The sequence below is a fragment of the Salvelinus alpinus genome, chromosome 12, assembly GCF_045679555.1.
Source record: "Salvelinus alpinus chromosome 12, SLU_Salpinus.1, whole genome shotgun sequence".
Classification (NCBI taxonomy): Eukaryota; Metazoa; Chordata; class Actinopteri; order Salmoniformes; family Salmonidae; genus Salvelinus; species Salvelinus alpinus.
Window position 1 is genome coordinate 31,786,916 of NC_092097.1, and position 13,928 is coordinate 31,800,843.

The 13,928-nt window shown below is 43.3% G+C and overlaps 1 protein-coding gene across 2 annotated transcripts in view; it reads left to right on the forward strand.

Annotated features, from left to right (window-relative positions):
• Window positions 1-13,928, forward strand: part of LOC139535874 (RNA-binding motif, single-stranded-interacting protein 2-like) — a 66,059-nt gene that overhangs the window by 14,736 nt on the left and 37,395 nt on the right. The window contains exon 2 of one of the 2 annotated variants that reach the window (XM_071335755.1): window positions 9,647-9,810. In XM_071335755.1, the coding sequence (XP_071191856.1) occupies window positions 9,647-9,810 (164 nt within the window). Of the gene's footprint in view, window positions 1-9,643; window positions 9,811-13,928 lie in introns of both variants that reach the window. The other variant, XM_071335756.1, reaches the window with a different exon arrangement.

The following is a 13,928-nucleotide window of genomic DNA, read 5'->3' on the forward strand; positions in this document are numbered from 1 at the left end:
CCTCCTGATGTCTACAATCAGCTCCTTTGTTTTGCTGACGTTGAGGGAGTGATAGGTAACGATGCTTCTTGAGTGACTGTTGTCGATGTTGGCAGAGGGTCCCTGGTTCGAGCCCAGGTTGGGGCAAGAATAGGGACTGAAGTGATTCTGTTACACATGCACATAGATTCTTAGCAAATGTAGCCTAACCAAATAATCACAATAATATTTAAGCTTAGTTATACAGTGCATTCGGAAACTATTCAGACCCCTTCCCTTTTTCTACATTTTGTTTTACGTTACAGCCTTCGATCTACACACAAAACCCCATAATGACTAAGCGAAAACAGGTGTTTAGAAATGTGTGCAGATTTATTAAAAATAAAAACAGAAATACCTTATTTACATAGGTATTCAGACCCTTTGTTATGAGACTAGAAATTGAGCTCAGGTGCATCCTGTTTCCATTGATCATCCTTGACATGTTTCATCAACTTGATTGGAGTCCACCTATGGTACATTTACTTGATTGGACTTGATTTGGAAAGGCACACACCTGTCTATATAAGGTTGCACAGTTGACAGTACATGTCAGAGCAAAAACCAAGCCATGAGGTCCAAGGAATTGTTTGTAGAGCTCTAAGACAGGATTGTGTCGAGGCACAGATCTGGGAAGGGTAACAAAAAAATTCTGCAGCATCGAAGATCCCCAAGATCCCTCCATCATTCTTAAATGGAAGAAATTTGGAACCACCAAGACTCTTCCTAGAGCTGGCCGCACGGCCAAACTGAGCAATTGGGGGCTGAAGGGCCTTAGTCAGTGAGGTGACCAAGAACCAGATGGTCACTCTGACAGAGCTCTAGAGTTCTTCTGTGGCGATGGGAGAACCTTCCAGAAAGACAACCATCTCTGCAGCACTCCACCAATCAGGCCTTTATGGTAGAGTGGCCAGACGGAAGCCACTACTCAGTAAATGGCACATGACACCTTGCTTAGAGTTTGCTGAAAGGCACCTAAAGGACTCAGACCATGAGAAACAAGATGGAACTCTTTGGCCTGAATGCCAATGTCACCTTCCAACAGGACAACGACCCTAAGCACACAGCCAAGACAACGCAAGAATGGCTTTGGGACAAGTCTCTGAATGTCCTTGAGTGGCCCAACCAGAACCCGGACTTGAACCCGATCGAACATCTCTGGAGAGACCTGAAAATAGCTGTACAGCGACGCTCCCCATCCAACCTGACTGAACTTGAGAGGATCTGCAGAGAAGAATGGGAGAAACTCCCCAAATACAAGTGTGCCAAGCTTGTAGCGTCATATCTAACAAGACTCAAGGCTGTAATCGCTGCCAAAGGTGCTTCAACAATGTACTGAGTATAGGGTCTGAATACTTATGTAAATGTGATATTTCTAAAAAACAGTTTTTGTTTTGTCATTATGAGGTTTTGTGTGTAGATTGATGAGGAAAAAAACGATTTAATCCATTTTAGAATAAGGCTGTAACGTAACAAAATGTGAAAAGTCTAGGGGTCTGAATACTTTCCATATGCACTGTACAGTACAATACCCCATTATGACAAAGCAGAAACAGGTTTTTAGACATTCCCCCCCCCCCCCCAATTTTTTGGGGGAAATATCACATTTACGTACGTATTCAGGTCCCTTTACTAAAAACCTGTTTTTGAATTGTCATTATGGGTTATTGTGTGTAGGTTGACGAGAATTGTATCTAGAATTGATGATATAATACAAACAAACAAAAACATTTAGAATAAGGCTGTAACATAACAAAATGTGGAAAAAGTGAAGGGGTCTGAATACTTTCCGAATGCACTGTAATTCAAGTAAACATTCCCTCTTTGGATTTTCTCATAAATAGACCATTGCAGTATGTCATTTTAAGATAATGTATGATTTTTTGTTGTTTTTGAGGTTAACATAAATACAATTACGTGGGCTGTGTTAGATTGTCTCCTTTGTATGCCCTGTATAAAGTCACGTAAAGAAACATGTACAAACCTTTTGTCCCCCGGGGGCCTTCTCAAACATGGATACATTGCTATTTACAGCTACACCAACTACCAAGGGACATTATCAGACACTACACCTTTATGCATTGTAAGCTGGGCTGGTGTAGTAAATGGGTGGGCTAGGTGCAATACGTTCTACTGGTGTAGTGGATAGGTGTGATAGGTGCAGTAAGTTTGACTGGTGTAGTGGATAGGTGGGATAGGTGCAGTAAGTTCTACTGGTGTAGTTGTCGGGTGGGATAGGTGCAGTAAGTTATACTGGTGTAGTGCATAGGTGTGATAGGTGCAGTAAGTTTGACTGGTGTAGTGGATAGGTGGGATAGATGCAGTAGGTTATACTGGTGTAGTTGTCGGGTGGGATAGGTGCAGTAAGTTCTACTGGTGTAGTGGATAGGTGGGATAGGTGCAGTAAGTTCTACTGGTGTAGTGGATGGGTGGGATAGATGCAGTAAGTTTGACTGGTGTAGTGGATGGGTGGGATAGGTGCAGTAAGTTCTACTGGTGTAGTGGATAGGTGGGATAGGTGCAATAAGTACGACTGGTGTAGTGGATAGGTGGGATAGGTGCAGTAAGTTCTACTGGTGTAGTTGACGGGTGGGATAGGTGCAGTAAGTTCTACTGGTGTAGTGGATGGGTGGGATAGGTGCAGTAAGTTCTACTGGTGTAGTGGATGGGTGGGATAGGTGCAGTAAGTTCTACTGGTGTAGTGGATAAGTGGGATAGGTGCAGTAAGTTCTACTGGTGTAGTGGATGGGTGGGATATGTGCAGTAAGTCAGTGAGTAAGATAAACTCTGCTGGTGTAGTGGCTTGACACTGGATCAACTTGGCCGGTGCAGTCTCCTTTGTTCCATTGGCTCTGCTCCCACTGTATGTTTATCTAGCTCTCTGTCATTGTTTAATGCGACAGACTTTGAAAATGGTCTCTCCCTCCATTGCCAACCGCACGAGTAGTCCAAGGAAGAGAGAGAGAGAGAAAGAGAGAGAAAGAGAGAGAGAGTCCTTGGAGAAAGCACAACTATCTGAAATATGATGCCAAGCATGGCAGTGATGCCAGGCAATGACTGCCTCACATTTTGTTAGATCTCATAAGCTGCTATGGGGCACTGTTTTAAAGGCAGGATCTGGTTCCCCAAGCCTCTGCCACCTGCCACATGCAGCTAAAACTCTGCATGTGTATATTCTGACATCAGTATGCGTACATGAACATTACGCATGTATGTGGGACAGAAAGTCAAAGAAATGAAACCGAGAGAGAGAGGAAGGAGCATGGGCGAGGGATGCAAGAGAGAGAGGAAGGAGCATGGGCGAGGGATGCAAGAGAGAGAGGAAAGAGCATGGGCGAGGGATGCAAGAGAGAGAGGAAAGAGAAAGAAGAAGGTGAGAACAGTAGGTGAGAGATAAAGAGGAAGTAAGGATAAAGAGATGGAGAGAGATAGATAAAGCCCCTTTGAATTGAGAGAGAGAGAGAGAGAGAGAGAGAGAGAGCGAGAGAGAGAGAGAGAGAGAAAGAGAGAGAGAGAGAGAGAGAGAGAGAGAGAGAGAGAGAGAGAGAGAGAGAGAGAGAGAGAGAGAGAGAGAGAGAGAGAGAGAGAGAGAGAGAGAGAGAGGTTTCATGGACAAGTCTGGACTGGAGCCTGGTGTCCTTCGTCACCTGGTAGAAATGTAGAGCGGCTGGCTGGCTGGCTGATGAAAATGACTGCATGATAAGATCAGGAGGAGGCAGAACAAATATGTCCTGTCTGCCTCTGTACTCTGTACCAGCCTGCCGACTATAAACCACAGCACAGGAACGTTCAGCCAATGTTCAGAGTAACATTTCCCTGTCACCTGAGGCAAAAATACAGCCAGGTTGGCAATAATTACTTCCTTTTACTGTAATCAACCAAGCCTTTTGCTTTGTGGTTGTACCCGTGTGTTGGCTAGAGAACAGGAGAGGGAAAAACAAGTATTTTGCTTTGTGGTTGTACCAGTGTGTTGGCTAGAGAACAGGAGAGGGAAAAACAAGTATTTTGCTTTGTGGTTGTACCAGTGTGTTGGCTAGAGAACAGGAGAGGGGAAAACAAGTATTTTGCTTTGTGGTTGTACCAGTGTGTTGGCTAGAGAACAGAAGAGGGAAAAACACATATTTTGCTTTGTGGTTGTACCAGTGTGTTGACTAGAGAACAGGAGAGGGAAAAACAAGTCTTTTGCTTTGTGGTTGTACCATTGTGTTGGCTAGAGAACAGGAGAGGGAAAAACAAGTATTTTGCTTTGTGGTTGTACCAGTGTGTTGGCTAGAGAACAGGAGAGGGAAAAACAAGTATTTTGCTTTGTGGTTGTACCAGTGTGTTGGCTAGAGAACAGGAGAGGGGAAAACAAGTATTTTGCTTTGTGGTTGTACCAGTGTGTTGGCTAGAGAACAGGAGAGGGGAAAACAAGTCTTTTGCTTTGTGGTTGTACCAGTGTGTTGGCTAGAGAACAGGAGAGGGAAAAACAAGTCTTTTGCTTTGTGGTTGTACCAGTGTGTTGGCTAGAGAACAGGAGAGGGAAAAACACATATTTTGCTTTGTGGTTGTACCAGTGTGTTGACTAGAGAACAGGAGAGGGAAAAACAAGTATTTTGCTTTGTGGTTGTACCAGTGTGTTGACTAGAGAACGGGAGAGGGAAAAACAAGTATTTTGCTTTGTGGTTGTACCAGTGTGTTGACTAGAGAACAGGAGAGGGAAAAACAAGTATTTTGCTTTGTGGTTGTACCAGTGTGTTGGCTAGAGAACGGGAGAGGGGAAAACAAGTATTTTGCTTTGTGGTTGTACCAGTGTGTTGACTAGAGAACAGGAGAGGGAAAAACAAGTATTTTGCTTTGTGGTTGTACCAGTGTGTTGACTAGAGAACAGGAGAGGGAAAAACAAGTATTTTGCTTTGTGGTTGTACCAGTGTGTTGACTAGAGAACAGGAGAGGGGAAAACAAGTATTTTGCTTTGTGGTTGTACCAGTGTGTTGGCTAGAGAACAGGAGAGGGAAAAACAAGTATTTTGCTTTGTGGTTGTACCAGTGTGTTGGCTAGAGAACGGGAGAGGGAAAAACAAGTATTTTGCTTTGTGGTTGTACCAGTGTGTTGGCTAGAGAACAGGAGAGGGAAAAACAAGTATTTTGCTTTGTGGTTGTACCAGTGTGTTGGCTAGAGAACAGGAGAGGGAAAAACAAGTATTTTGCCTTGTGGTTGTACCAGTGTGTTGGCTAGAGAACAGGAGAGGGAAAAACAAGTATTTTGCTTTGTGGTTGTACCAGTGTGTTGGCTAGAGAACAGGAGAGGGGAAAACAAGTATTTTGCTTTGTGGTTGTACCAGTGTGTTGACTAGAGAACAGGAGAGGGGAAAACAAGTATTTTGCTTTGTGGTTGTACCAGTGTGTTGGCTAGAGAACAGAAGAGGGAAAAACAAGTATTTTGCTTTGGGGTTGTACCAGTGTGTTGGCTAGAGAACAGGAGAGGGAAAAACAAGTCTTTCATAAGGTGGATCGGAGAGCACAGTAGTTGAATAGATGGATTGTTATCAGATAAGTTATATATTTAAATAGGTAGAATGGTTTAGTTTTAATATCAAATTGACTGATTGGGTTTAACATAGAAAAAGTTTTAAGCATTTGACTATAAGTATTTGCTCTAAATGTACTCAAATGTAGGCATTTTCATTGGATCGAAAGAGTATTTCTAGTTTATCTAATCCCTCAACTAACCAAATTTCGTATTTTGAAGATAATTTAATCCGGACCCAACTGGAGGCTGCCTCAGTCAGACAGTTAACAAATCTGTGTGTCACTCAGTTGGTCAATCAGACAGACAGACGGTCAGTCAGTGGACTCTCCTTTTGGAGGTGGGAGCAAATGCCCCTGATGACAAGCCCAACAGGAGACAGAGATAGAAACAGACAGATAAGAAGCAAGACATACAGACAGACAGTAAGTAGAGAATTAGATTTAAGGGAGAATGGGCTTGTGCGCTAGGATTTCCTGAAACTAATTAACAAATCAAATCAAATCAAATGTATTTATATAGCCCTTCTTACATCAGCTGATATCTCAAAGTGCTGTACAGAAACCCAGCCTAAAACCCCAAACAGCAAGCAATGCAGGTGTAGAAGCAGTGCTCTCATCTTATCTACCAACAACAGGGTGGTCCTGGCACGCCAATTAAATGGTCAGTGAAAAGCAGTGGCTTATTTCACAGGACCTTTTTCCACCCATCATGGAGGAAGTGGGGAATATATGAATTTATTTAAGGTTGTCTGATTTATGGATAGGGAAGCTGGAAGCATTTCAGTGTAGGCCTAATGCAGATTGGGTAGCCTAGTCTTAGTAGAAATTGTCAGGTTGGTAACGGAGAGACTGTTGAAGGAAAATAAGTTGAGGCTTACTTATGGTGTTGTCCTGTGTGTGTGTGTGTGTGTGTGTGTGTGTGTGTGTGTGTGTGTGTGTGTGTGTGTGTGTGTGTGTGTGTGTGTGTGAATTAATGAATGAATTACATTGTATTTTTGTGTCTGTTTGTGTATGCTCTGAAAACTAGAGGGGTCACAGGATAAGGTAACTACTATGAGTTAGTCTGAGGGGGCTGCATGGTCAGAGAGACAGGTTTGGAACGCAGACCCACACTCTAGACTGTGTAAATGTAAGAAAGCACCTGTGTGGGTATTTACAGTATTCATGACAAGCAGAAGTTACAGGCTCAGTAGCAACTAGGTTTGGTATGACGGAAGCTGCTCCAGTCCACCAAGCATCCCACATACCTGTCTTGCTCCACTCATAATCCCTCATTTTGGCAAACAGAGAGGAATGAGATTGCTCTGATCTTCCACAGCAGCTGTGTGTGTAGCCCTAGTCTGCTGAATTAAAGGGTACTGTAGTAATCATGTGTTACTCTTACCCTGTGAGATTTCAAGTTCCTATAAAGATGTATGAATGGGCACATCATTCCTGAATTTTTTTCTTTCTCACATAGCATATACACACACACCCCAACATATTCAGTCATTTCTAGAGTACATACAAGCATGTAATGATCAGTATTCATGTATTCATTACAAAAAAAAGAGTGAGAAATGTATTTGCTGGATCATGATTGCACACCATTAACACCAACGTGGGTTTGCCAGTGTGTGCGTGTGTGTACCTGTGCATGTGTATGAGAGCGAGAGAGAGGAATACAACTCCCCCCTGTCTTATTGTGTATTCATTTGACCAGGGCATGCCTCCATGTCATCTAACATGAGCAAACAGGGAGAATCTCTTCAGGCTGAATCAGCATCGGAGAAAGAGGGGATTAAGCCTTGGAGAAATGAGCCTGGCAGCCTGTGCTGCAGGGGGGGTGTCTGTCGGGGTGCCAGTGGTGGCTCATATAGGGAGGGGTCAGGGGGGTGTTTGAGGGGACACAAAGGGGGACACTGTGCCTCCGTGAATAGGGTTCAATTAGCGAGATTCATCCCTTGCTCTTGACTCGCCCATCTGCGTCTCAACCTCCCCCTTTGTCCCCTTGGTGCAGCTCATCCACTGGGCCTGATTTAATTAGAACCCCTTCAGGAGAGACAGGCAGGGAACAGGAGAGGAGAGGGCCTCTATAAGAGAGCTATACTGTAGGCAGGATTCTACACAACACAATAAGCTACTGGAGAGAGGATGGCAGGGTTGAGGAGCTTTGGGGAATGTTTCATAAGTCAGACGATGACACGTGGCTGGTAGATTTAGGAAAAATTGTATTAAAACACAAAAATTGATTCACACACACACACACAGACACACACACAGACACACACACACACACACACACACACACACACACACACACACACACACACACACACACACACACACACACACACACACACACACACACACACACACACACACACACACACACACACACAAACTCCTTCACAATGACAAACACACCACTGCTGTTAATTTGCTGTCGTAGGAATGTTTATGCGAGACTGTTAAAAGCATTGTGTAATGTTGATACGCTAAAATTGTGTTATTGCATCAATATAGTTGTTTTGGAAATTACTATATTCCTGGGAAGCAACTTCAATAAATCTCCAAATTAATGAAAGAACACTCATTCCAAATGTACTCAAACCATTATTACTGTCAGAAAAAAAACGATTTCAGTCAACAGTTGTGAAATAAAAATGACTGGATTCAAGTGAAGCAAAAACATTTTCTCTTGAGTCCTACTATTCCAGACTCATTCATGGGAAACTTCTGTTTTGCCTGTTGCGCAATGCTCCATGTTTGTGTTTAGCGACTCACAGTGTGTTGAATAACTGATCCTCCCCATAGGCTATTGAAGCACCATCCAGAATGCTGAAGTGCTATAGGGAGAGTTTTCATAGGCTGGAATAGAGCTGTTATAAATGCATTAAGCAGCTTGTTATAAACAGTTATAGCAGGTCAGAGAATGCTGCTGTTCTGTGCCAGGCTCAGCTGACGGGGAACTCTTCTCAAATAGTATTTTGTTAACCATCATTGGGAGCTCTCCTGTCTCCTCATTTCCCCTTTGCTGTGACATATGTAACTGCGGTGCTTATGAACATACAGACCTTGGACCTATTGTGGACTGAGCTGACCTTATTGTTTGAATTGTTTACTTTTCCCCCCCAGGGAGTCGAGCAACAGTTAGCTACGCTGTATTGTTGAGGAGACAATTGACTGAGAGAGAGAGGAGTGAGAGGGAAATGTCTGAACAACTGAGTTAAACCTGTGGTTGTGGAGTAGAGATAAAAGACTGTAAGCCGACCAGATGTTTGTATTGTTTTTTGAAGTGCTCCCTTTATACAGAGAGTGTGGTATGGGAGAAAAGACAGCTCATGACTTCTCACAAAGAACAAAAGGGAAACATTAATGTTGGTGTATGTTGTTCTTTGAATCATTGGGTTTCGCTGTGCAAAGCAGAGGAATCTTCTGCGGTTTTGAAAGTTTTGATAGTGAAAAAAGGAGCAGTTGCCCAGTATGGAGTAAGCAGAAAAGAGGCCCATTTTCCCAATATGACCTAGACAGCAAAGAGGCCCCACGTTCACTTCAGAATGCAGTATTGGTGAGTGTTGACATGAGGGCTGTGTGATATCGTTTTACGCTTCTCTCACACAATCGCCTGTCTCTTGAGCCACCATTTTGAAGCTGTGTTCGCTAAAAACCGTGGTTTGAGTTTTAGTCCTTTTGAAAGGTAACAGCTGTAACAATTCAAAGAACGCTGTGAATAATTTATGAAAATGTAAGGTACCTGAACTGAATATACTCCCACACATGTTCTTAACTGGCTAGAAAGAGAAGAATCTTCCAACTCACACTCCCACCATTTTATAAGATTTTTCCATTCCAAAATCATGACTAAATCGTTTATCATCTCCGTGGTCTACCAGAAGACCCAAGGGAGCTTTAGTGCCTTCATGACACAGCCCTTCCCAATATATGATACGTAACAGGCAAATTCAAATCAGGACCTCGTAGCCAGTTCCAATGCTGATTTTCAATCTTCCCCTCTAATCAAGGACTGATTTAGACATAGGACACAATAGTCCAGATTTCCAGGCTTGGTTTTGAATACCCCTGATATATAACTATCTCTCTCTCTCTCTCTCTCTCCCTCTCTCTCTCTCCAGCAGTCATATGTGTCCTCCAGCCACCAGATGGCACCCCCCAGTCCCAACACCAACAGCAGCAGCAACAGCAGTGTCGGGGGAGTGGAACAGCTGAGTAAAACTAACCTGTACATCCGCGGTCTTCACCCCGGGACTACAGACCAGGACCTGGTCAAGCTATGCCAGCCGTAGGTCTTCTTCTCCTAATTGCCCACTTTCTTTTACACGGATAGGGTGAAGTTGCCTCTAGATGGTGATTTAAGATCAGTTTAGTATTTTCATCCTGGTGGTTAGGGTTAGGATGGGAGCGGGATTAACAAATCCTAGATATGTGCCCACAGGTGAATTCTACCTGGAGCTCTTCAATAGGTGCTACTTTGCCACAAAGTGACTACACAGGCTACCTATATAAAAGCCTACCCTCAGATCAGAACTGGTTGACTTTGCTGCATTATGGTTGGCTATACAACCTACACGTGTTGCGACAAGGGTTGTTGTGGCTGGATATTCTAAACAGACTGGTGAGGCTCAGCAGGAGAAAAACAAAACCCACACCCACCAAGTCACCATCTACATACAACACACACACACACACACACACACACACACACACACACACACACACACACACACACACACACACACACACACACACACACACACACACACACACACACACACACACACACACACACACACACACACACACACACACATCCAGTCAAAAAAGGCGGGCTTGCTTTCACTAACAAAAAACGTAACATCCAGCCCAGGCACCAGAAAAACCACACCAGGAGGGTAACAGAAGGTCGGGGCTTAGGTGCTGGGGAGTATGGGAGCGTGAAACAGAAACATCAATGTGGACACACACTGAGTGTGTCCCAATAATATCTCCTTTCTCCTGAAGCGTGCACTTGTTCACTACTTCCGACAAATCTTAAAGCATTGGATTGGTGGAGCCATGGGCTAGTTAGAGTTTCCACCATATTTCTTATCAAATCAGTGAAGGGAAATGACAATTGCACACTTTGGGAAGAAGGAGAGAGACTTGGTATGCAGACATAGCCTCTGTTAATAGCATACAGTTTGGATGCATTCTAATTATTGTTTCGATAAGTGAAGGAGTGTAGAGTGAGTGACCTAGAGAGGACTAGGAATTTTTAATTGCTATTTAAAACAGAAAACTCTGACTTAACTTCTTATGGCTGCTGGGACAGTATTGAGTAGCTTGGATGAAAGGTGCCCAGAGGTGCCCAGAGTAAACGGCCCGCTCCTCAGTCCCAGTTGCTAATATATGCATATTATTATTAGTATTGGATAGAAAACACTGAAGTTTCTAAAACTGTTTGAATGATGTCTGTGAGTATAACAGAACTCATATGGCAGGCAAAAACCTGAGAAGAAATCCAAACAGGAAGTGGGAAATCTGAGGTTGGTCGATTTTCAACCCAGCCCCTATTGAATACACAGTGGGATATGGGTTATGTTGCACTTCCTAAGGCTTCCACTAGATGTCAACCGTCTTTAGAAACTTGTTTGAGGATTCTACTGTGAAGTGGGGGCGAATGAGAGAGGAATGAGACAGGTATTTGGCAGATTGCCACAGGCTCTGAGGCGCGGTCACGAGAGTTAGCTCTCGTTCCATTGCTTTTCTACAGACATAGGAATTCTCCGGTTTGAACATTATTGACGTTTTATGTTAAAAACATCCTAAAGATTGATTCCATACATCGTTTGACATGTTTCTACGGACAGTAACGGAACTTTTTGACATTTCGTTTGCAACTAGGGAACGCGCTTCATGACTTTGGATTTGTTTACCAAACATGCTAACAAAAGTAGCTCTTTGGACATAAATTATGGACATTATCGAACTAAATCAAACATTTAATGTGGAACTGGGATTCCTGGGAGTGCATTCTGATGAAGATCACCAAAGGTAAGTGAATATTTATAATGCTATTTCTGACTTCTGTTGACTACCCAATATGGCGGATATCTTTTTTGGCTGCTTTGTTGTCTGAAAGCTGTACTCAGATTATTGCATGGTTTGCTTTTTCCGTAAAGTTTAAAAAAAAAATTGACACAGCGGTTGCATTAAGGAGAAGTGTATTTATATTTCCATGTCTAACAATTGTATTTTCATCGACATTTATAATGAGTATTTCTGTAAAATGATGTGGCTCTCTGCAATATCACCGGATGTTTTTGGAACTAGTGAACATAATAATCGTTTGTGGTGCTTTCGCTGTAAAGCCTATTTGAAATCGAACACTTTGGTGGGATTAACAACAAGATTACCTTTAAAATGGTATAAGATACATGTTTGTTTGAGGAATTTTAATTATGATATTTCTGTTGTTTGAATTTGGCGCCCTGCACTTTCACTGGCTGTTGTCATATCGATCCCGTTAACGGGATTGCAGCCATATTAACAGGGTAAAGCCTGGAGATTGACATCAAGTTGGAGAGGGAGGGGTGGGTTTGTGTAATATGTGTTGGAGAAGGGGAGGTGGGGGGTATTGACGGAGAAGCGAACCTTGGAGGGGAAATGCAATTGACTGGGAAAAGAATAGCATGGCATGCTGGGTAAAGAATGCCACAGGCCTATAAGTGGGTCAGAGTTAAGACCTTGTACCCCATCCTCCACTCCCTACTACACACACACACACACACACACACACACACACACACACACACACACACACACACACACACACACACACACACACACACACACACACACACACACACACACACACACACACACACACACACTCTACAACAACTGTTGATGAAGTTGAGGTAGGAGGAAGGTCAGAGAGTTACTGCCACACAACCTTTGAACTGTTCAACAGGATGCATGACTTTGTTAATGACAACACAAACTATTTCTCTCTCTCTCCATTACAACAGAGGGCACATGCCCACCAAAAAGTTAGTGGGCATTGAGTGTTTATGTATGGCTGTGGTCATATGGCTCAAGGTAGAAATGTCCTCCTATTCACAAATATAAAATCTGATTACCTAACTTCCAATTGTAACCTTAACCAACAGAGGAATGAAAGAAGATCTGACTCTGTGTCAGAGTTTAGGGGCAACTTCATGTGTGGCCGCTAATGCTAACGGCCAGGCTTTAGGACGCAGAGGTGGAAAGAGAGTGTGGGAGCAGAGGACAGTGGAGAGAGAGAGGGGACAGGAAGGGGTGAAGGATCCAGTTACACTTTACACTCCACCCCAGCACTCTGTTAGGGCCAGCCAGTGGAACACCAGCCGCCCTCGCTGACTGCATTACACAGAGACAGTGGAGGGCAGGACCTCTCTCTCTCTGACTAGCAGAAGTCAGGATGGCCGAGCGGTCTAAGGCGCTGCGTTCAGGCCGCAGTCTCCGCTGGAGGCGTAGATTTGAATCTCACTTCTGACATCCATTTTATTTCACTATCCTATACCATTGTACTGTAAAGTTACACTGCATTCTACTAAGCAGTACTTTAAATTTCCTATTATACTGCTCTCTGTTTATATTGTAGCAAATTTGGGGGGTAGCCTGGGTCCAGCAACTGTCAAGCCAACACCTTCATTAACTCTATTATGTTTTGCTATATTTTTCTACACCGTGTCACATTAGACAGTCAGTTCTCTAAAGTGCCACCATTTTGGTCGAATAGGCCTGTGTTCATAAATATTTGCTGTGTTCATAAATATTTGTTGTGTGACCTCAAATTTTTATTTGGTAGCACCAGTGCGCTTAGAAAAATATTCATCCAGATAATACATTGAACAGCAAAATTGAAGTTGTGCCTCTGGGTTTGGGAGCAAGCAAAGTTGTTACATTTGTTTGTTTGTTTTATGTCCCGTGAGCCCTGGCTGTTGTTACATTTGTATCATCATCAGAGTGGCGTGCATCGTGAGCATGTTGATACGATACTTTGTATCATTTCACCTCTAACCTGTGAGAGTGAAATTCAGCAACACTTGATGGACAGTAGAAGTTATTTGCTTCTGTATTGATAAAAGCAGGGGCACAACTTTGGTTTTAGAAGTTTTTTTATTTTTATCTGTCGGCTAAATCCTGTCAGCCTACCCGACCGCTCGGAGGCATCTGCATGGTCCTAAAGCATACCGTTGCCTCGTTTTGTATCACATTCAATGATTTAACTTGGGATGACAAAAATGCAATTTCAGAATGTGGACATGTGCCCCCCGTCCCCAGTGAAAGTTGTGTGTGTGTGTGTGTGTGTGTGTGTGTGTGTGTGTGTGTGTGTGTGTGTGTGTGTGTGTGTGTGTGTGTGTGTGTGTGTGTGTG